The sequence below is a fragment of the Chrysochloris asiatica genome, unplaced genomic scaffold, assembly GCF_000296735.1.
Source record: "Chrysochloris asiatica unplaced genomic scaffold, ChrAsi1.0 scaffold00004, whole genome shotgun sequence".
Classification (NCBI taxonomy): Eukaryota; Metazoa; Chordata; class Mammalia; order Afrosoricida; family Chrysochloridae; genus Chrysochloris; species Chrysochloris asiatica.
Genome location: NW_006408522.1, coordinates 35,346,865 through 35,370,844, shown reverse-complemented (window position 1 = coordinate 35,370,844; position 23,980 = coordinate 35,346,865). Strand labels below are relative to the sequence as shown.

Below are 23,980 nucleotides of genomic sequence, written 5' to 3'. Positions count from 1 at the left end.
ACCCTGAGTCATCAAGAGTCCACACCCCGAGGGCCTGACCATGGTAGGCCAGCCAATTTATCAAGCCCCTCTTCTCCTATGGCTGGAGGCTAATTCTTAGCCCATTAAGACAGCCACTGAGGAAATATCCAGAGGTTTTACTGTTCCATTAACCACTTGTTCTTACTGGTCACAGGAGCAAAGTTGGGGTTTTGCCCTCCTTTTATCCTGACACTTCCTCCGAGAGAAGTCCCAACAAGATGCAGCTGCAAAGACCACAGACACTTCAATTTACATAAAATTATCTCACTCCATTTTATTTAAGATTTTTTTTTTCTCCAGTTAGTAAAAGAAAGATGTGTCTCTCTTTATACATATGTACAAGTTCAGTTATAAAAATAGACAGCACATTCAAAGAGAAAAAAGGCTTGGCATTTTTCTGATTCCCTCTAAATAGCATCTGTACACAGGAGTCTGGGTTTGGGTAGGAGAATCTTAATGATTTAAATTAAGTGATTCCCCTACATACCCTACTCCAAAAAAGTTTTAAAAATCAATCTATCTAAACTCAATTCCGCGATTTTCAGGTGTGCAAATTAGAGGCTGGCCCGCCCAGAAGCACCTGCTCCACCAGGGACACATCAGGCTAGGGACAGGTGGAAATACCTCCCATGTGACTATCACCCTTTTGCCTCTCTCAGAGGGTGGCAAGCTCAGGTTGATGGGTCTGGGCTGGGAGGGTCAGAGCTGAGCTTGCTTGCCCTCTGCCCACCTCACTCCTGTTGTCCCTTCCTTTCTCAGTGCAATACAGACAGTGCATACAGCCAAGCAGGGGGCTGAAGGGCAAGGGGTGGGGAGACTGTGCATTCAGGAAGGGCAAAGAGGAGTTACAAGAGGGGCAGTGAGGATGTCCTGATGATTGAGTGGCTCCTGGTCTCTGTACTGGCTTCTGGGAGTCCCTTGGGTGGAAGCTGCTGCTACTGTTGCTGGTGGGACCTGAAGGTTCTCTGGTGTGAACCATGCAGGACTGGGGAGGAGGTATAGGGAAAACCACTGCCTATGGGTACATGTCCTCTAGTCTTCTGTCATTCTGACATGCTACTTGCCTTCTCATGCTCACTGCCATCTTCAATGATGATACTCTAGCAAAAGGGGTTTGGAGATCTGGGGAGATGCCCAAAGACCGAGGATGCCAGTACATGATTTCCTGCCTTCCTAGCCCTTTAGGAAATCACAACTTTAAGAGAAGCCCTCCACTGTGGAACACTCACAGCACTTGCAGAGCCTTTGCAAGGGACATGGCCAGAGCCAAAGAATGGAATGGGGATGGAGACAGTGTGCCTGAGCATCTAAAGAGGTTAATATCAGGCCCTTCCCCAGTAAAAGGTTTAAGACTTGGCTATCAAGTTCATTTGAGATATGGTGGGGCTGATCCCTGTACCAGGCCTTCTTCTTTTAGGATACCCAGAGCTCTCCTTTTGAGACACATGTAATAAAAGTGCTCATACCAACCACTTGCCTGTCCTTCCCTTGCTGCAACTGGTCATCTCCACCCTCTGAATTGGGATGTAATATGCTGCACTGGGCAAGCAATCAAAACACCATTTGCTGGCAAGGATTCTAGCCCCTGGTTTGGTTGAAGGAAGCTGGAGGGTCCAGGTGGTTACCGTCCTCCAGGAGGGTTGGAGCCTTTGCCCTGTTTCCGGATCAGAGAATCTGTGGCTAGGCTGCTGGTCATGTGGAGGTTCTTGGGAGTCCCAGGAACATTATTTCCTTTGCTCAAAGGGGAGCTCAAGGGAGAAGAGGCGCTTGAAGGTCCAAAGTCGGCAAGGCCAGCAGGCCGAACAAGGGATGTCTGCAGAGGACTGCTGGCAGAAATTCCTGTGGGGATGGAGAGAGAGCGACAAGTGTTAACAGTGGTCCTGCTGGAGCTGCCTCGTAACCTGCAGACTTGGTGATGGAAGAGGGGCATGAGAAGCGAGAAGTCAGCAAGCAATCTCTTGTCCTTCCAACCTCTTCCTGGCACATTTGCTTGTTCCTATCAACCTCTTTTCAGTTAAAGGGTTTTTTAAGAGAAAAACTATATTCACCCAACCTTCTCCACACTGCCTCGTCCACATGGAGGAAAATGTCATCATGACACTCAAGGGCTGAGTAGACAAAGTATAATCTGTAAAAGCCAAATCTGTAGTATGAGATCTGTAACTTACTGGACTCTGATATATTTTCTTTTGTTCTTTCTTCTACCACCACTGTGATAAGGTGTTTCATTCCTCATTTCAGAAGATGTTCTCCACTCACCAATCACTTTGGTTAGAGGGCACACAACTTCCCAATCCCTGTCCTGTGACCATACTACTGCGGTTCTTGTGCTGAGTAGTTCGCTGGGCTACAGTGAACTCTCCCTTTTCATTTACACCGAATACAACTCTTCATTTGTTTCTTGTGTTACTAGTTTTATTTTACTAAAAAAGAATTCCAAGTGCTTTCTTCTCATCCACAGGGGTTCGCAGGCAATCTTTGAGTCAGTTCTTTCCTTGTTCTCCTTTTACAGCTACTGCGAGCCTTCTTGTGACACTCTACTACTGCTGACACTTTTACCCCTCAGCTCCCTTACTCCAGGGTTTCATGAGTAATCCTGGCAGATGTCATGCTCTGTACCACCCACAGTGAGATCCTGCTATGGCTGCCTTGACGATTGAGATGAATGTTGTTTTCTAAGGATGCAATGAGCTGGGACAATGTTAAGAGACACTAGGCTAGGTTCTTATACTTTCTATTTGCTGAGTGAACAAATAAATGAAGGCTGGAATCCGAATCCTTGCAGTAGAGGACAGGAGGTGAACTAACATCTACTGAGCATCTGCTATAGGCCAAGCACTTTCTAATAATGCGTATATACTGAGAGTTCTGTAAATGAGTTCTCTGACACATCTTTCCTCTCACCACTCTCAGAGGCCTGCAATTCCACTATGACAATTATCCTTCACCTGTCATGGTCACAATCACTTCACTTCTCATACTTTCCGAATTACAGTTTGGCATCCTTCTCATTACCAGACACAGTGGTTCCTTTCTTCTTTTGATCTATGACCACAATTAAGACCTTTCCCTCTCTCTCCCCTTATCCATATAGTATCTTGTAAACACCCCATATGTAGTTCCTATTACATACCAAAGAGCAGGTCCATGTACTTTATATGCATAACCCTAATGCACTGGGCTGCAAGGTTGCTTTGAATTGCAAGGTTGAAGGTCCAAGCTCACCAGCCGCTCCTTGGAAACCAAACCCTATACAGTGTCACTATGAGTCGGAACCAACTCCACGGCACTTAACAACCACAATGCATACGTGGAGTCCTGGTGTGGCGCTGCAGGTTAATGTGCTGGACAGCAAGGGTCTGTTTGAACTGCAAGGTTGGCGGTTTAAGCTCACCAACTGCTCCTCAGAAACCCTAAACAGAGCCACTAGGAGTTGGAACCGATTTGATGGCACACAACAATAACACACACAGCAGGCTACATGTTACCTATGCTGTCCTGGATGACTGAAATGTGGGTCTTAGATACCAGTCTAGGAAAAACTCAGTTCTCAAAGCAGGAAAAAGTCTGAATATTTAAGGTAGTAGACTCCAAAAATCCAGCTCTCATTTTTTCACATTACTTTCAATTTAAAGGTTGCATGACACCATGTTGTGGGGGAAAGAGGAGAGTTATGACTGCTTAGTGTGAAGAAACAGAACTCCAGTCTGGATTCTGGGAGCAGAGGTCTGGTCTGATAGTGGTGGAAGTATCATACTTGCTCTCTAACTGGCAGAACACTCAATAGACTGTTCTCTCTAGACTGTTCCTGGTCAGATGGAGCCTGCAGCCCCATTGGGTCTCCGCACCTTTTGACACATTGTACCCGTATGCAGCATAGGCGGCTGCTGAGGCTGCCGCAGCCCCGGCTTTGGCTCCTGCCATTGCGGCAGCACTACCCGCTGTGGACTTTCGGCTCCGGCCTTTCCCTGCTCCTTTGGCTGTGCTTCCTGAACCTTTGGGGCGGCCTCGGCTTCGAGCTGAATGACCACGTCCTGCAGCTGGCATTTCCTGAATGGAAATTCCTGTGGGAACAAATGGGCAAAAAGGAAAAATATGAAATCTCTTCACATGTTAATTTAACCTTGCCCTGGCAGGGAAGCTGGTTTTAGGACTCCCAGGAATGTCTGCATCTTCATTTAATGGCTGAGCCACTGGGTCACAGTTACTGAGGATTCAAACAGTTAGGAACAGTCTGGCTCCTTGAGCTTCTTTTTCTTCTCTAGAGTAGTTCCATTACTTTGGAATTTTTTTCTTTAAATAGATTGCTACTAAATGAACTCTCAAGACCTGCAACCTGTTTTTCACATGCACATTCCAGCCAATTACTCCTGCCCTTGGAGAATCAACTTTTATTTCCAAATTTTAAATCTAGAGCTCCCAGAGAAAGAGCAGCAACACTGGCTCCACACAAGCAAGTAAGGAAGGCCCAGAAAAGTGAAGGTCCTTTTTGCTCCATTCCACTCCTTAAGAAAAATGCCGTAACTCTTAAGGGGAATCAGGGCCTCACCCACCATCAATCCAATGCCTTTCTCAAAACCCCAGACCCGTCTAAGCACTGTGAGATAATAGCACAGTGCAATACCACTTACCATTCACTGTGTCTGAGACGGAGCCCGTAATGGAAGCAGGAGAGTTGGTGGCTCGGGACTGAGGGGCTGAGGAGGCTGGGTCATCTACAATGACCAGCATGTCACTGCTGCTCTCATCAGGGGGAATGGAGCCAGTGTGAAGCTCACTGCTGATAGAGATCTAGAAGAAGCAAGGACTGAGATCACCACCAACTCATGGTGCTCACAGCACCCACCATGGGACAGTTTTCTAAAGCCAATGCTTTATGAAACTGTATGAGAACACACTTAAACGTATCTGCCACTATTTCCCTCTTCTGCATGGCTTAAATGCTGCTAATGTGATCCAAGACAGAAGGAGCAAGGACCAGATAAATCAGCCTGCCTGTCTTCAGTTGTATTTCTCCTCATGGATCTCAAGTACAACCCAGTCTATAGGGCAGGAAGACTTTAGGAGAAGTAAGGTTGATCAGCAGTGCATCCCAGCTCCAAGGTCAAGACACAGTCCCCACTGCTATTGTGAGGGCATCTACCGGAGCCTCACCTCACTGAAAGGGCTGGGCATAGCAGAGTCCACACTAATGAAGGAGTCGTCCCCATCAGCAGAGAGGTTGGAGTTATCAGCCGAGGGAACAAATGGGATCACCAGATTCACACCTTCCTTTCGCCTTTTCCCATCCAATTCATCTTCCTTTTTCTTCTGGGAGTACACAAAGCAAAAAATATGGAAAAAGCATGAGGACCAAGAGAAGAATGGGGTTGGGTTGAAAATGATAGACTCTCATTCTTAATAAACATCTGTATTTCATTCTTTTCAATTAGCAGATTTTTAAGAAAGAAGAAGTTCAGAAGGAAAGAAGAAAGAAGGTGTTTAAAAAGAGTTTAAACGGTTGATCAACTTGATCCTCATGCGGAGCGGAGCAGGTGCAGCCTCTGGTGTGCCCAAAGTGCAGCGCACCACTTGTAGGGCTGAATGAAAGCACTCTCAGAAAGGCAGGGCCAATACTTTTAGTATATTTTATGCATATCTGTTTTTGTTTTAAATATACTACCTGTAAAAAAAGGGTTTTGTCATACCCAAGGAAAAATGGATTGTTTCAATCTTTTAAAATTTCATGCAAACTCTTAAGGGTTGAGTGATCAGCTACTCTATAAACAGTTCTATAATCAGATTCAGTAAGGCTTTGTCAGCACAGAATGTGTTTGAGTACATCTGGTAATCACACCCATCTCCTACTCTTAATAGCATTTGTGTCTTTGTCTATATATACTATTGTTGTATATTTACCTGAAAGTTCTATACTTAAGAGTACGGATGACATATAATGCAGACTCTGTAAATCCTACAAAGTTCTGTATGAGAAAAACCACCTTCTTCTTTGACACTGTTTCTGAATGTTAAGCTATTTCTTATTTTAAATAGTAGTAATAGGCTGGATATTGAGGATGAAGTCATGAAAAAGACCTTGAGGAAATGAGTAGAGCTGATAGCCCAGGATAAGAGGAACTTGAAACCCCAGGAGTTTTTCACTTTGCACCAGGGACATTCTTTAGGCACAACTGCTGGCAGTAGGTTTAGTTTAAACTAGGAAGAGTTAGTAAGTTTACCAGAAGATATTTAATACAGACAGGACCAAAGGGACACGAAGGCCCTAATACTGAGTTTGGATCAGAAAAAGAAGATGACCTCCACTTACAGCACAAACAGCTTTGGCATGTGGGCAGACAATACGCTTCTAGCAAACCATAAAAGCCAAAGAAATGGGTCACAGGCAAGGGCAGGAACTAAAGACTAGAACTTTGGAGAAGCTTAAAGCTCAATTGGCTATTTCATCATTTGTGATTAGGGCCCAACAAGGACTGAGAAGATGGGAGGGGTGGTACAATTCAAGGGTACCCTAACCCCAGTAAAAAATATTATCATGTGCTTACTAGGAGGTAGTAAAATGGTGCCAAACCAACAATCTGCAAGCACAGTAAGTCTGAGAACTACTACACAGTAAGTCAGAACTAATGGACTAATTCTGGGAACAGGAAAAAGACACAAAAGTTTGCCTGCAATTTACATGACAGCAAAGACAAGGAATGGCATCCTGGTGTGGCCCTGTGGGTTAAATGTGTTGGACTGCAAAGTTGGTTTGAACCACAAGAGTGAAGACTCTAGCTCACCAGCTGCTCCTTGGAAACCCTACACAGGGTCGTTTTGGGTTGGAACCAACTGGATGGCAATTAACAACAACAAAGACCAGGGATACGAATGACTGATAATATTCTTTGGCAGAAACAGCAAGGTAAGGAGAAATTAGGAAATCTACATTCCACTTCTGGTGTGGTGCTGTAGGATCAGCAACAGACGAAACCACAAAGCTGACAGTTCAAATCCACCAGTTGCTCCCAGGAAACTGTCATGTCACCATGAGTCAGAATTGACTCGACGGCACTTTAACAACAACAACAACAACAATACATCCCACTTTGCAGCTGGCCTAGTGGTCTACAGCAAGAAAAATCAGGAAGGAAGACAAAAGAGCTCAAATTTTTGGTGTGTTGACAGATGACTCTGAGTGGTATATAAAGCAGAATTATTGCTGAAGGATTGGCTATAATGAGCTCTCGGGCCCTTTCTAAGATTTCATGAAATCTAATAGTGTAAGTTAACAGCCATTGTACCCATATTTAGCCTTACTCTTTGAGACAGTCCAGTTTCTATAATTAAACTGCAAACAGAGACAGGGTGGGTCTCTGAGGTGCCTTCAGGTCTTTCAGGGTCACATGACTTTTGAGCATTTTTTTTCCTGATCAAATGCCAATCAGCCCAGAGCAGCTGCTAATCACACACAGATGGAGCTGGATACCAATCAGTGATGATAAGTCCATACTCCTAAGCCTTGTCTGTGAGTCCTCTGCCCCCACCCACCACCCCAGGATGGATACCTTCTCTGCGTATTTTTCCCGCTTGCGCTTGCGTTCTTTCACACGATTGGTTTCCTCCTGCTGCCTTTTCTCTTCCTGTCGGAGTCTCACTATGGAGAAAAATCAAGAAAGATCTGAACAATCTTCCACCCGTAACAATCATACCTTCTGGCATTTTTCATTCTTGCAATTCCAGGAAGTGGTAAAGCAGAAAAGTTTTGAAAAAGCTAACATTTTTCTAGCTGGATGCACCTAAGTACTCTTGTTTACTGTCTCTTGAAATCTGACCTACGCATTAAAAAACGCATCTAATCCTATTCCTACCCTGAAACTAAAATGGCCATATTATCTGGTGTTTATGGTCCAAAGTATGACTTCTGTTTGTCTAAAGCAAATAATTGGTGGCTTCCTAACTTGAGAAAGAACAGAGTTCTTGGATACTTTATAGCTTTTGGGTTCAACTATGGCTCTGTCCAATTATTATGTTCTTCCTCCGCTATTCTTTTCTTTCAGCCTTTTCGTATCTCTATATTGACCAGGTGTGGTGCTGTGGGTTAATGCGCTAGACTGCAAAGTCGGTTTGAACTGCAAGGATGGTGGTTTAAGCTCCTTGAAAACCCTCTACAGGGTTGCTATGGGTGGGAACCAATTCAATGGCACTTAACAACAACATTAACCAGATATATCATGTGTGGTTGTAGGGACTGAGAGGTTTTTAGAAGATGGTGACAACAATAAGATACATGAACTCATTTTGTTGTGATGCTGTGGAACTCTTTAGAAATTTCACTGGATAAATTTGAAACCCATTGTTCTTAAAGGCCAGAAATACATGTGAGAGGGGTTTGTATGTAACAGAAGCAAGTGTTTCTCTAATTTTTCCACAGAAATATTTGTTAAGGGAGAATGAAGTAAATTAACTGCTGCTGGGGAGTCTAGAAATACAGTCGTTCTAAAGCAAACAAAAAATTGATTTGAAGTTAAATTTCAAAATACATGTGAATTTTGCCTTTTACTTTATTGCATATCTTTGTTTGGATTTTAATGTTGAAAAAAAAAGTCTTTCGCTTTGCCTACTCTTGGTACACAATTTAAGTAACCCCCTTCCATTTTCAGATGTGTGGGGCTAGAGAAACATCTTTTACAGGAAGAGAGTTATTAAGAGTTTTAGAGTACGTACATTTCTTCTCCAACTCTTCATCGTCTAGAAGAAGACTAACCACCTCTTTGGGTTTCAAGGTATCTGGTTTGAAGTTCCCACCTGAAATCACCATCCGTTGAATCTACATCAAAGCAGATAAAAATGTTACCTCCAGGCATCTATTTCTATATGATAAGTATCCCAGAAAGAAAGAAACATCCTGTTCAAACTGTTCTTTAGGTAAGGTGCCTCTGGTTTCCAGATTCTTATTTATCTGACTGGCTAATACTGATTATTCATCCAACAGAAAGAACAATGAGAACTTCTATGTAAGGATTGCTAGAATGTCCAATAATACAGAATCAGAATTGGGGGAAAAAACCCAAAAAAACTTTCTTTGGAAATTAGTCTATTTGGCCTACATCTCAGAGGCAGATCAAGTTGAGAGTATGAGAATGAGAGCCCAAATGTCCTTTCTTTCTTTGAATGTGAAAATATGTCAAACATGAAGACAATTTCTGGTGTCAAAATTTCCACATGAACTATGGCTGAATTTTGGCGATGCACACCATTCTGGTAGAAGAGTCAGGAATGGCCAGGGCAGCTGAGATTACTTTTGTACAGAGTCTTATTTCAATTTCTATTGAGAAGAAATTCTAGCTCCTTCATGATCAATGAAAGGCAAGGGAGTCTTAAAAAGCCTTGTGCTTACCTCACTCTTCTCTTTGGCTCTCTGCAAAATGCGTTCTTCAATGGTGCCTTTGCAGATGAGTCGGTAAACGGTAACCTGCTTTGTCTGCCCCAAGCGGTGGGCCCTGTCCATGGCCTGCTGGTCCACAGTGGGGTTCCAATCACTATCATAGAAAATCACCTGTGCAGGCAAGATGAGAATACAGCAAAGACTGAGGCACTCTTCGGGTAGGATCAGAATTCTGAGAGCAACCTCACATCTGTTTTTAATAGTTTGATGTCAGATTTTTTGCCATGATATTAAGATGGTATCAACTCATAAGATATTGTCCCTGGGTAAAAAAAAACAACCCAAATGTTCCTGGCTTCTTTTATCTCCCACCTTGGGAGTTCATTTAAAAAGAGCAATAATATTGGCCAGGCATTGTTTTAAGTGCTTTATGTGTACTGACTAATTTAAACTTTTAAGTACCCTATGATTTAGGTACTATTAAGACTCCCACTTTACAGATGAAGCAACTGAGGAATGGAGGAGTTAGAGAATTTATCTAAGATCACAGAGCCTTATGTAAGTGGTGCACCTAAGATGCCAAGTTGTCTTCTCTTTAACCCTGGGCTATCTTGGTAAGACAGGCATGGTTTCCTTGGCATTCTCAGGAAAGCAATGCTTAAAAGGGTTCCCTGAAAACTACTTTTGATTTGCTGAATAACAAAGACACAGACAACAAGTGAAAATATACAAATCTCCTACAACCAACAGACTCCTGAGCACTTAGCCTTTGAGGCTATCCATCACAGTGGACCTATTGGGAAAAAAAGCTAGTTTAAATGGCTCTCATCTCTCATGCATTCTCCTCTGTATCCAAATAAGTCATTGAATTCAGCCAATGTTTTTTTTAGAAATGAAGCTATCCTTCCTATAGTTTCACTGTCAGTATGCTCACCATTACACCTGGATCATTAATGCTTTGTTCATCTAGCAGGCTTTAATGGATGTCAGGTTTGGTTTCTTTCCTTTAGTCTACCCTGAATACCACTGGAGACAAACCTGCCCTGCTATAGACTAAGCATGTCTCTGTTAAATTGCAACACACCAAATCCAAACTCCCCTAAATAATCGGTTCCTGCTTTACAGCGCCAACTTCATTCTCTATTCTTTCCCCAAACAATTATGGCTCCTCTTTCACGCAGCCAGGTCACTTCAGTGTTTCTCATTTATATCACACCTGTTTGTATCTCATTTTGCACAAGCTGTTTCACTGACCTAGAATCCTTCAACTCTTCTCTACTGGTCCTTTGAGGTTTAGTTCAAACTTCACCATTTCCAGGAAGGCCTCCCTGATTTCCCTAGCCTATAACAATGTACAGTTTTCAGAAACTTTTATCAAAAATAATAATGGTTAAAATCTATTGAGCACTTACTATGTCTAACACTAGTGTGCACACAAATCTCACAAATTCTCACAAAGATTATGCATTTCCTCCCACTTGAATTAGAAGGAGTCCTGGGTGTAACACCACAGGATAAACACTGGACTGCAAGGTTTCCAGCTGCTTCTTGGAAACCCTATACAGGTTAGAACTGACTCAAAGGCACTTAACAACAACAACATGAATTAGGAATAATCTGACCTGATAGCACCGTGAATGGCTGCCATGATATATGACCTAACAGTCTCCCCTCCACACCTGCACTATCAAGAATGTTTCATAATCCCTAGCTCAAGTCTCGACTCAATCACTGAATAGTTTCAATTCACACTAGCAAGTTAAAAAACAAAACAAAATAAAAAACACACAAAAACTGATCATAGTTTTGGAGATAACAAGACATGCAAAATTCTAGCAAATTCAATTTAAAATTTCAGTGAGTATAGTGTTAATTAAAAGAAGATCTCCAGTTAGCCATGGTGTGCACATACTTGTTCAACATACCTCAAATGACCACACATGTAAGAAGGGGGGATGGGGAAGGAATGGGGACTGATGTCATAACCAAAACATAGTACCTTCAACAGTCCATGCCTGAGGCAATGGTTCAGCAAGAAATCCTGTGTTATGAATCACTTTATAGTTACTTCGTTACTATTTATAATACTTTCCTGAAAATCTCAGTGGCAGTCAGACCTGATTCAACCTGGGCTCTTTTGAGCTCAGTAACAGTGAGAATATTAAAAACCAAGGAGACAGGCAATTTTAACTTCAAAACAAACAACAAAATAAACTGAGTGGCTATGAATCTTATATATAAATTAAAAGAAGTGGGGAAATTTGGGAAGAAAGAGAATGAAGTAGAATTCTGTTTAGGAAAATACCCAGAGAAAAAGAATATGAAATATATGTATGACAATAAATGACAGTGCAAGAACTAAAAGCTAAGTCAGATGACTGACTAGTATCTAACTGGACAACAAACAACACTCAGTCAGTTCATGAACTGGGGGCTGTGTTGGAGGTGACAGTGCCTACTACCGTGGAACAAAGATAGCCCCTGTATTTGGTAACCAGGTTTACAGAGCTTAGAGAAAAACAAATAACAAATTAAAGGACTAGAACAACTGACTAACTAGAAAAGATTAAAGCAGGTCAATCCACACAGCGTGGCCCAGCAGTGACTCAGGGGAAGTATACTAATAGCACCTTCATGAAGTTGTAAACACCCAGCTAGGTAGGTGTGGAAGCAGAAGTGAGAGTTGAGATGAGGTGGAGGAGCCATGCTACATAGATCAGCGATAGAAGTTTCAGGACACCAAGGAGTGAAACAGAAAACAGGAAAATTTAAAGAAACGTCACCAGAAAGAGATGGACCAACACTTGGAGGTGGAGTTTTTCCCCCCAGGAGAATAGGTGTAAGTTCATTCATTCCCCTGGAAGAGCTGAACACTGTCCCATGCTGTCTCACTTCGACAGATGACTTCTCACATTGCTAACTAAGGGAAAAAGTTCCTCATTCTCTCACTATATGCCCACATTTAAAACAGGTCTGACAGAGAAGCTAAAACAAATGGTACAATTTATAACATCCCCTCAGTAAAAAGAGTCAATCCTAAAGCTATCTCTTTTTCAGGAAGAGTACAAAACAAATGAAAAACTAGGCAGTTAGGGGCAGCTGCCATTAGTCACACACCTCAGTCATGTTTCCACTAATAGAGGGAACTAGAGACTTCTACTCTGTTTATGAATACATGTTTACATATGCAAATACAACAAACTGCATTCTCAAGTCACAAGACATTGTCAGTTCTGACTAACCTCTTCCTTGTCCATAAATGGCCCAGGGGATCTCCCAAAGTTAAATAAATCTCAAGGTAAAGGAAAATGCAAGGCAAGCTGTTATTGTTTCTCTAATGTTAATATACATACAAAAAGCTTAACACTTAAGTTCACACAAAGCACAGAATTCATTCTAGTCTTGCCCTATTTTTCTGGGGTAATATACAAGGTGTTCCTAATTTACACATGAATCCCCCATAAATTATTTTGGCTTTTAAAACTCAGAACATTCTGGGCATCACAATATTCTTTGCCCCAAAATAAAAAAGGAATTTTTGCTTCTATTCTTCCAGCTAACAGTGATGGTTGTTAACAGTGATGGTTATGGTTGTTGGGTGACATCAAATTGGTTCCAATTCACAGTGACCCCATGTAACAGAGTAGAACTGCCCCATAGGGTTATCTTGGCTGTAATCTTTAGGGAAATAAATTACCAGGTCTTTCTCCTGCAGAGTTGCTGGGTGGGTTCAAACTACCAATCTTTCAGTTAACAGTTAAGTTCTTACCAGCTGGGCCACCAGGACTTCATACCATTCATTAGTTGGGGGTTCACTTTTTTTTTTTTTTGCAGCCAGCAGGATCTCCTTAGCTTCATATTAGGCAAACTATGCAGACAACTGGAAGCATGATGATCTCCCCACTGGAAACTGTTGATTTCTTTGACTAGGAGAACTGATGTTGTTAAGTTCCATAGAGTGGGTTACAACTCAGTGATCCTGTATAGGATTTCTGAGGAGTAACTGGCTGGTGGGTTTGAACTGCTGACCTTGCAGTTAACAATCCAGTGCTTATCCTACCAGGTCTTTTACCTGATGACCCCATCTTTCTTCTGAACTCCAGATTCTGATGTCTCAAGCCTGATCCTATCTCATCTTCCTAATGGCAATTGGTATCTCTATCATTCCAGTTGCTCAGGTCCAACACCTCAGAGTCCTCTCCTTGACCCTCTGCATGCCTCACACTGAAGCCAGCAGCAAAGTCTCGTAGCTGTACTGACAAGATAAATGCAGATGCCAATGACTTGTTACCATCTCTGCTGCTTCAATCCTTGTCTAAGTCAACATTATCTTTGTCTAACTCCTAAATGGTATTTTGTTTCATCTTTCTTCCTTACTGCCCCTCAAAAGCCAGAGTGATGCATTAAAATTCCAATTTTGCTCACATCCTTCCAATGACTATACAGGGTCACTATGAGCCAGAAGAGACTCAATAGCACTTAAGAACAACTAAGCCCTTTATGGTTTGTATCCGTAAGACTCGCCCCAATCTCATTACTGTTCCTTCATTCATTTTATTTCACCTACTCTAGACTCCTTGTTGTTTGATTATGCCAAGCAAGCTCTCACCTCAGGACTTTGTACTTATCTCCTGTTTGGAGTATGCTCTTCTTTCTGTTAAGTGTATGGCTTTTGGCTAGCTTCCTGACGTTCTTCAGATCTTGGTTACCTTCCTAGTCCATACGAAACACTAGCACCTGCTCATTTACCACTCCTTTCCTGCTGTATTATTTACTGGGAATTTTATATTCCATCTCCCCTTGGTAGAAATGTTAATTTCTAGAAATGATGAGGACAAAAAAAGAACTTTGTTTTGTTGCATATGGCTCAAACACTGGATTTCCTAGTGACTAAAACAGTGGTTGGACTCCTAGTGTGGCGCTATTCGATGAGCACTGGACTGGGAATCACAAAGTTGGCAGTTCAAACCCATCAGCTGCTCCTTGGAGCCCTATACAAGGTCTCTATGAGTCAAAACCAACTCAAGATTACTTAACGACAAAAACAAAAACAGTGCCTGGCCTTGGTCAGCTCTTTAAACAACTGCTGAATGAATGGACATTAGAAAAGCATCCATGACACTTTCTTCAGTTGAAGAGCTTGAAGTGTAGTACATAAAGTAATTATAACATAGGGCTCTTAAATTGAGTAGAGGGAGGAGGGATCAGTGTTTTAAAGAGCAAACAGTAATTTATCAGGTAAAAGACAGACTTCAAAAGAGACATTCTAATCTGAAGAAACAGCTTATACAACAGTATAATGCAGCAGTGTGTGTTCAGGTGCTACAAGTCAATCATTACTTCTGGAACATAAAATGTGGAAGGGGAAGTAGTCTGGCATTAGGCTAAAAACGTATATTAAGGCCACAAAATGAAGGGCCTTGTATGCTGTATAAAGGAGTTTATTTTGTAGATGATGGAGGATCCCTAAAGAGTTTTGCATAAAGGAGTGACATGATTTATTAACAAACTAATAGAGTAGCAGCATAGCAAAATTAGATTTGGATGAACAGGTAATGGGGTTGGGGGCTGACACTGGAGGCCAAAAGATCAACTAGGAAAAGTGATAAATCTTGTATTTAACACTGAGAATATGACTAGACTTGAGACTGTATGGAATGCCTAAATAGTAGAGATAGCAGAGAACATGGTGAGAGGCAAGCTTATGTTATCTGATATGGCACAAAATAAGCCATCACATCAGAGAACCTACAAAATCAATACCTTCCAAAACTGAGTTTTTCCTTAAAATTATAGAGGTTAGTGATGTGCATTGACTTCTGGTGAGGGGCTGTAGGATCAGCACTGGATTGCAAACCACAGGGTCAGCAGTTCAAACCCACCAACTGCTCCTTGGAAACCTTATATAGGGTTGCTATGAGTTGGAATTGACTCAACAGCACTTAACAACAAGAAATGGTGTGCATATTAGATATAGAATCTACCCAGCTATGCCTCCACAGACTCTGGGAGGCTGTAGAGTTTTAGATGCCAAGTAAGAAACACCTCAGTCCTACAGCTGATATTTTATTTAGTGATATTAAACAGTCTAGTTTTACTCTTGAAGGCAGACAATTCTATACACAGCAGTTAATAAGATGAAAGAATGAATATAGTCCGGAAGTGGAGACTGGGAAACAGGAGATGTAGTTCCAGCACTACTGCTGTCAATCTATTCAAACTTCTTAAGGTCTGTAACTCAATACTCCATGATTCTGCTAAGTTTGCATCCTACTCATACTTGTGGGGATTTTGATGCTTTGTATTTTATGGAAATGCACCATGATAGTCACACACAGTGATACTTTTAGACTCATGCTTTTTATAAAACAATTTCAGATGTATGCATTTTTTAAATTATTGAAATTGTTATTAAATACATTTGAATTCTGGGAAGAATCCTGAGATTCTAAAGAAATGCTTTCGAGCAAAATGGCCACCGGCCCGGAACTGTTTATCACTAGGAAAAAGGCCTAAACGGGGATTGTGGAGCAGGATAGGCAGACTAAAATGGAAACAGGCCAAAAATTTAATCCTGAGTTATGTCACAACGACCGACAGTGGCATCCTGAAATTTCTCAGGAAGAAGAGTAAAAAGGGGATGTGATCTCCTGATCACATCTACCCAGAGGCAATCAGAAGCATAAAAATAAAAAAAATACCACAATACACACCCATCTAAGTGTTAAGGCCACAGACAACTCCTAAATATGCCCAAAAACCAGAAACAGATGACCATTATCAGTAGATGTCCAGAAACGAGATGAAGTGACTGAGGCAAATGAGCTAGAAGTAGACCTACACTCCAAACTAGAAGATGGGCAAGCTTTGGAAATGACTGAGAAGGAATTCAGAAAAATGATTATAAAATTTATCAAAACACTATACAATAGAGTTGAGAAAAATAAGGAAGAAGTCAGGAAAGCACTACAGGAACACTCAAATAAGATACATACAGCATTGGTAACAACTCAAAACTTACAGAAAGAGATCCAAATGATTAATAATAGAATATCAGAAGTGAACAATACACTGAAAGGGCAAAGAAGTAGAAATGAAGAGATACAAGCCAGAACTAGTGAGCTAAACGATTAGTCTCTCAACACTAAGACAGAAGAGCAAACACAAAAATGGATAAAAAAAAATCTGAAGCAGACCTAAGATTCATGTTGGACAACATGAAGAGGAATAACTTAAGAATTATCGGCATTCCAGAACAGGAAGAATCCCACATGTCCACAGAGGAGATAGTTGAAGAGTTTCTGGAAGAAAATTTCCCTAACATCCAGAAAAGCAAAAAGATAAGCATTCAAGAAGCTTAAAGAACCCCAGGATGGATAGAGTCTAAAAAACAAAACACCAAGACATATACTTATCAAGCTCTCCAAAATCAATAATGAGGTCAGAATCCTGAAAGCAGCTAGGGAAAAGAGAAGTGTAACTTACAAAGGCAAATAAATCAGATTAAGCTCAGAATTCTCAACAGAAACCATGCAGGCAAGAAAGCAATGGGGAGAGATATATAAAACCCTGAAAGAAAAAAAACTGCCAACCATGAATTCTCTACCCAGCAAAGTTGTCAATCAAATATGAAGGTGTAATCAAAACATTCCAGGATAAACAGAAGCTAGGAGATTTTGCCAAAGCTGTGGCACTGTGGGCTAGTGTGTCAGACTGCAAAGTCACTTGAACTGCAAGGTCGGTGGTTCAAGCTCACCAGCTGCTCCTTGGAAACCCTATACAGTGTCGCAATGGGTCAAAATCGACTCAATGGCATTTAACAACAACAACAACCCTGCTAATGAAAAACATCCTAAAGGATGTTCTGTGGACTGAGAACCAATAAGAACAGACAACAACCAGAGAATGATGTACATGGCAGCATCACCCTGAACTCAGCTGACAAATGAAAAGAGTCAAGAACAGAAAAAAATGTTAAGAACAGAGGATCTGGGTAGTCTGTCTATGATCAAAACAATTACAGTGCGAAAGAAGGTAAACACAGAGGAACAGAGATCCAGGTTGTGGGAAGTCAGGTAGATAGCAGAATAAAATAAACTGTCTTAAATTGAGGGAAGAGTTAATGGACTATAAGGTAACTAAAGCAGTGGGGTTGGAGTGAGGGGTTTAGTTCAGGTGTTGGAGAGGGCAATACAAGAAGGGGGAGGAAGTGGAAGAACAAGATAGATAGGAGAACACTGAGACAGGTTTGCATGGCCTAAGTGGGACAGAGGTAAATAGTGATGCATGCTCAACCTTTGGAACAACAGGGCTCTGTGATACAGGGATCTAGACATAGTTTAAAGAGGGGAAATAATACTAAAATGCTTGACTGGTTTTCCTTGCCTACTAATGTAAAATAGACACTTGAGTGGGATAGAAAGGAATGTTGGAAAACATGATTACAGAAAACTCGTAAGCCCGTCTTCAGCCTATAACTGATTGGAATATCTAAAAGGGGTTCTAGAACTTGCCCAGTGAAATAGGCATCCTGTAAAGCCTTTGCAGAGTATAGGACCTTAGGTGGAATCCTGAATCCCATCCAGAACCTTCTGAGGTGGGACATTCCCACTAGCAAGGACAAGCAGACCAGCCTGGAACAGCTAGAGCAACAGAAGATACATCTTCAAAAAAAAGATCACCAAGAAAAATCCCAAACAAAAATGTCAGCATGACTGGCTACTACAAGAATAAGCAAGCTGTTCGTCAGGAAGCCATCAAGGCAAGCAATCAAGTGCCTTCAGGACAAACTCCCCTCTAAGACTGAAACTCAAAGGGAACTCATGAACAGGCATGTAAGCTTGCTGGTGATCACATTGGTGTACTGGTGAGTGGAAGAGGGGGAAAGGCAGCAATGAAGAAATGGGTTGAGTTCAATCACGGTCCATTGACTCCCATTGACCTGGAGATGAGCGAGAGAACAGGAAGGGCTGGTTGGTCCACAGTGTAGTAAGACCTGGGGACACTTGAGCCCATGACAAGGGCATAGCCACAGAGGACTAGAGCTGAGAGTGAAGCATCCAGCTGATATGAAGTGAGTGGAGATGCACAAGAACACCCAAACTTGCAGACAGTACCCACTTAACTAGCTTCAATGGTTTGATAATCAGAACTCGACTAGATGAAGATTATAAAAAAATTAAAACTTTCTTGAAAAAAGAAACAGAGTAAATTGCTACAATTTGATGAACCTGACCTATAATCCTAGCGGTAGTAACTCGAAATACCAACAGAGAGGGAAGGAGTCCTCACATCAAGTATCAATGCTATCCCCTGTGTACACAGGGTAGATAGGGATGGGCAACTTAAGACACTGACTACCTAAAATGTGGGGGCAATATAGGCATGAAGTGACTGGCTTACAAGGTTTCAAGAGCGAGTATAGTTTAAGAGTGGGGGGGGCGGGGGTGAGAGGGGAAGTCCCCACTGAATAGTTTTCATCTTGTCTAAGTGGCTCTGGTGAAAAGAAATGGGGATAAGATTTGTATGATTCAATAATGATTGTCATCATGACTAATTGCAACTGTTACAATTGTAAAGGTAGAAGTTTTGTAACAAAAACAGGGGAGTGGTTATTCTTATGGTCCAGAAGCAGAAGACTCTAGGGACCTTATCCAAAGAAGCAGCAATGCCAGAGACGGAGGCAAAGATGGGGACATGGAGAGAGGGAGCGGCTGAGGACTCTAGATTCATGGGAAGAGCGGGACTAAGAGCTGGTGGCCAGGAGGCTGACTTGCAGAATGTGCCCTTTAGAGATGTAAATTATTATATATGCCTGAGTGGGTGTTTTTTTGTTTTGTTTTGTTTTAATAGCTAAAGTGTATATACAAAATTCTGTTAATTTATGGTACATGGAGGGGATTATAATCATTGTAATGAAATAAGGTGCATGATTTCTTGAATGTAAAACTGATAATCTGCAGTGTAATCTTTCACAAAAGCTTTCATTTCTTTTCTGAGAAGGGAATATTGCTCCAAGGAGATTGGGTATGAAAGGATGAATAATTTATTATTGTGTTTGTGTGCTGTCATGTTGGTTCCAACTTACGGCGACCCCTACAGGGTTTTTGAGAAGTGGCTGGTGGGTTTGAAGTGCCAACCTTGTGGTGATCAATCCAGTGCTTATCTTACAGTGCTATACCAGGGCTCAAATCTTTTATTGGGGTATCTATTACGTGTTTTAAATGACCAATATTATTGTTCTTCCAATCACCTTTTAAAGTTCAGGATATAAACACCAACTTTGTACTATAGTTACTGTTGGGTGCTGTCCAGTAGGTTCTGACTCATAGCAACCTTACACCTCTGCCTGGTCCCGTGCTATCCTCACAATTGTTGTTTTGTTTGAGTCTTCCTTTTACGCTCACCCTCCACTTTTCCAAATATGACATCCTACTTCAGGAACTGTTCCCTCCTAACAACACGTCCAAAGTGTAAGAGACAAGTCTCACCATCCTGGCTTCTAAGAAGCCTTCAGGCTGTTGTTCTTCCAGGACAGATTTGTTGGTTCTTCTGGCACTCCATGGCACTTTCAAGGCTCTTCACTGAAGCCATAATTCAAATGCATTGAATTCTTTTACTGTCTTCCTTATTCATTGTCCAACTTCCACATGCATATGAGGTGAAAGAAAACACCTTCTCTTGGGACAGGCACACTTTTTAGTCCTCAGACTGTTATCTTCGTTCTTGAGGTCTTTTGCAGCACAGTTGCCTAATGCAATACATGTTGTTGGATTTCTTGACTGCTGCTTCCAAGAGTACTGACTGTGGATCCAAGCAAAGTGAAGTCTTTGACAATTATAATCTTTTTTCAGTTTATCATCATGATATTATTTATTGGTCCAGTTGTGAAGAATTTTGTTTTCTTCATACTGAGGTGCAATCCATACTGTAGAGTGCAGTTTTTACTATCGTGGGACAATGGATGAGTAATGAAACTATCTTTTCTGATTTGTTCAGTTATAGCTTGTAAAACAAATCGAGTTGGATTGACTGATGCCCCCACCCCCAGTCTGTTTGTTCATCGTGTATCACTAGTGTATAGAATACAGTGCAGAACACAGTAGGTATTCATTAAGTATTTGGTGAATGAATAAAACACTAATTCAAAGGGGATAGAAAAGGCTAAAGGAAAACTAAAATTCTCCATTTCATCAAAATGTAATCTACTGTCTTTTAACATAACAAGAGGTAAAGAAATAGCAAATCTGTGACACGAAGGAGGGGTAATATCAATCGAATGCTGTAGGAGAAAACTTATATATCCAAGGCATTATTGTACTCTCATTACTTACTGTATCTGCAGCAGTGAGATTGATACCCAATCCTCCAGCTCGCGTGCTTAACAGGAACACAAAGATGTCATTCCTATGGGAGAGGAAGGGATATAGTTAAAAAGAAAAACTGAAAAACAAAATGACATATGACAAGAGAAAGAGAACTTGTATATACAGTACATAGTCTTAGGGCTAAACGGAATTTCTGCTTAATTGTTTTCTTTGACACACCAAGTTTTGCTGCCCATATAAGTTAATAATAGGAGATACAATAATAACCATGTGTCACATAGTAACAACAAAAAAAACGTTACTATGGAAGTAGACACTTCTATTTATGTAAAAAGTCAAACCACTCCAAAGGGGGCCAAAACAATGATTATCAAGAGTTTGGGAATTAATGATTTTTAAGCCAATATACTCCATTTTAAGGAGCTCTGGTAGCGTAGTGGTTACGAATCGGGCTGCGAACCTTAAGGTCAGCGGTTCGAAACTACCAGCCGCTCCGCGGGAGAATGATGAGGCTTTCTACTCCCGTAAAGATTTACACCCTTGGAAACCCTGTACAGGGTCGCTATGGGTCAGAACTGACTCGAAGGCACTTAACAACAACAACAACAATACTCCATTTTAAGGAGCTCTGGTAGCGTAGTGGTTACAAACCAGGCTGTGAACTGTAAGGTCAGCAGTTCAAAACTACCAGCTGTTCCGCGGGAGAAAGATGAGGCTTTCAGTTCCCATAAAGATTTATAGCCTTGAAAACTCTGTACAGGATCACTATGAGTCGGAACCGACAACAGGGCATATAACAACAACAACAACTCCATTTTAAGATGAAGAAAGTGAGTCCCAAAAAATTACCCAAGGCTAAGTAAGACTAAGGCCAATGCCATGACTTGTATGCACTAAATTGAACTTAAAATCAATCCAAAGAGACAGCCTTGAATTGGAAGTAGTTTTTGACAAATGTCAACAGAGCCTTATAAAGGAGTAAGTAGATATAATTTTTTAGTTTTCCTTTACACACAACATCGTTTTAAAGAAACCTGAAATTGCAAATAAACCAGAAGGTATCATTGGCACTCATGGAGGTATCAAACATTTACTGAGTATCTGCTAGAAACCAGGTCCATGCAAAATCACAAATAGCAGGCTTTAGAAAATGTGAGCTTGATTTATATATACACATACAAATAGGAGCTCAGTTTTAACCCAGTTCTTGCAACTAACAAAGATATTTTAAGATTATCTTGCATTTTCAAATTATAGCCATTCTAGATTTTTCTGAATACTTCCAAGAGCAATGTCTAATCAATCGGCTAATTCATTTTCTTAATGACTATTGTGAGGAATTCCTTTAGGTCAGTGCCTTTCAAACTGCAGATCACATCTTACTGGTTGTGAAACCAGTTTGGTGGATATGGACCACATTAAAAAATAAAGATATGGAACAGACTGGAAAATACTATAATACATGTCATAAGAATGTGGGGCTGATGACATGTTCAGTAAATCCAAACTCAGTTTCACAATAAAAAGTTAAGAAAAAAAAAAAAAAGACTGCTCTGTGAAATTTTATTCAGATATGGCATATAGGTGGTGGTTGTTACGTGCTGTAAAGTGAATTTATATAGGGTTTTCAAGGCTATAAATCTTTGCCGGAGAACACAGTGTCTGGTGGGCTTGAATTGCAGACCCTATGGTTCAAAGTTTATACTTAACAGTACAGAGCCACTGTGCTCCTCATGGTTTATGGATGTTGGTGTTAAGTGCCATTGAGTCACTTCAATTCAAAGCGACCCTGTATAGGGTTTCTGAGGAGTGGCTAGTGGGTTTGAATCACCAACTTTGAGGCTAGCAGTTCACTGCTTACCCTAAAGTGCCACATCAGGACTCCATGGTATATGGGTGATGTTAAGCACCACAGCAACCCTGTATGAGGTTTCTAAGGAGTGGCTGATGAGTTTGAACTGATAAGTTTCTTGAACAACTTAGAAAGTTAAAACCCACAAAAATAAGTTTGTGTTTTTTTTTTAATGTCAAAACAAACTGCTTATTACCTTAGATTAAGTTTTTAAAAATCAAACAAAAGAGTGTGTGTGGGGAGGATAGAGTCCCCACTGAATAGTTTTCATCTTGTCTAGATGGGTCTGGCAAAAAGAGATGGGGATAAGATTCTTATGATTCAATAATGAGTAACTGTTATCATGACTAATTGCTACTGTCACAACTGTAAAGGTAGAAGTTTTGTAACAAAAACAGGGAGTAGTTAATCTTATAGTCTAGAAACAGAGGACCATAGGATCATCAAGGGAGAAGAGCACAAGCGGAATGCGGGAACTTATCCAGAGAATCAGCAACACCAGAGATGGAGGCAGAGATGGGGACATGGAGAGAGGAAGCAGCTAAGGGCTCTAGATCCATGGAAGGAGAGGGACTGAGAGCTGGCGGCCAGGAAACAGACTTTCAGAATGTGCCCTTTGGTGGTTTAAATGATTATATATGCCTGAGTGTTTTTTAAAAAAGCTAAAATGAATAGAGAGAAATACTATTAACTGATGGTGCATGGTGGGGATTATAATCATTGTAATGAAATAAGGTTTATGATTTGTTGAATTAAAACTGATGATCTGCACTGTAAACTTTCACTCAATTCACAATAAAAACTTAAAAAAGAAGAAAAAAAACCCCAAACAAACCAAATGAATTCCAACCTCTAGCCTGAAACTTGGTGTATAGCATCTCATTATTGAGTGGATAAAAGAATGGGAAAATGAGAAAATGTTTCAGAGTATTCAAGAAATTTGGGAAAGATGCAATTTAGCATCTCTAGGATAGCATGCAGTATAAAGCAGAATGTTATAGGAGAACAGGGAAGAATAGGACTGTAGAGAAGGGGATGCATTCAAAGCAAGTGTCATCTAGGCTCTGCTGACAGAAAGCCACGGCACTGACAGTTTTAAAATACTGCTGTCTGGTGCTGTCGAGCCAGTTCTGACTCATAGTGACGTTATGTACAACATAACTAAACACTACTCAGTCCTATGCCACCCTCACAATTTTTACCATAATTGAGCCCACTGCTGATACCACTGTTGAAAGGAGGGTCTTCTTTATTCCTGACCCTCACTTTTCCAAACATGATGCTGTTCTATAGGAATTGATACGTCCTTAAACTACACATTCTGAAATCTCACCATCCTCACCTAAGTAGCATTGTGGCTATGCTTTTTCCATTAAAGATTTGTTTGCTCTTTTGGCAAATAGATACATTTTTTTT

The 23,980-nt window shown here is 41.1% G+C and overlaps 1 protein-coding gene across 1 annotated transcript in view; it reads right to left on the bottom strand.

Moving 5' to 3' along the window:
- Positions 1-272: 272 nt before the first annotated feature.
- Positions 273-23,980, bottom strand: part of INO80 (INO80 complex subunit) — a 157,143-nt gene continuing 133,435 nt past the window's right edge. The window contains exons 28-35 of the mRNA XM_006831756.1: positions 20,719-20,791; positions 9,398-9,556; positions 8,725-8,827; positions 7,566-7,654; positions 5,176-5,331; positions 4,653-4,812; positions 3,870-4,085; positions 273-1,860 (exon numbers count right to left, since the gene is read on the bottom strand). Coding sequence (XP_006831819.1) covers positions 1,643-1,860; positions 3,870-4,085; positions 4,653-4,812; positions 5,176-5,331; positions 7,566-7,654; positions 8,725-8,827; positions 9,398-9,556; positions 20,719-20,791 — 1,174 coding nt within the window. The 3' untranslated portion in view covers positions 273-1,642. The remainder of the gene's footprint in view (positions 1,861-3,869; positions 4,086-4,652; positions 4,813-5,175; positions 5,332-7,565; positions 7,655-8,724; positions 8,828-9,397; positions 9,557-20,718; positions 20,792-23,980) is intronic.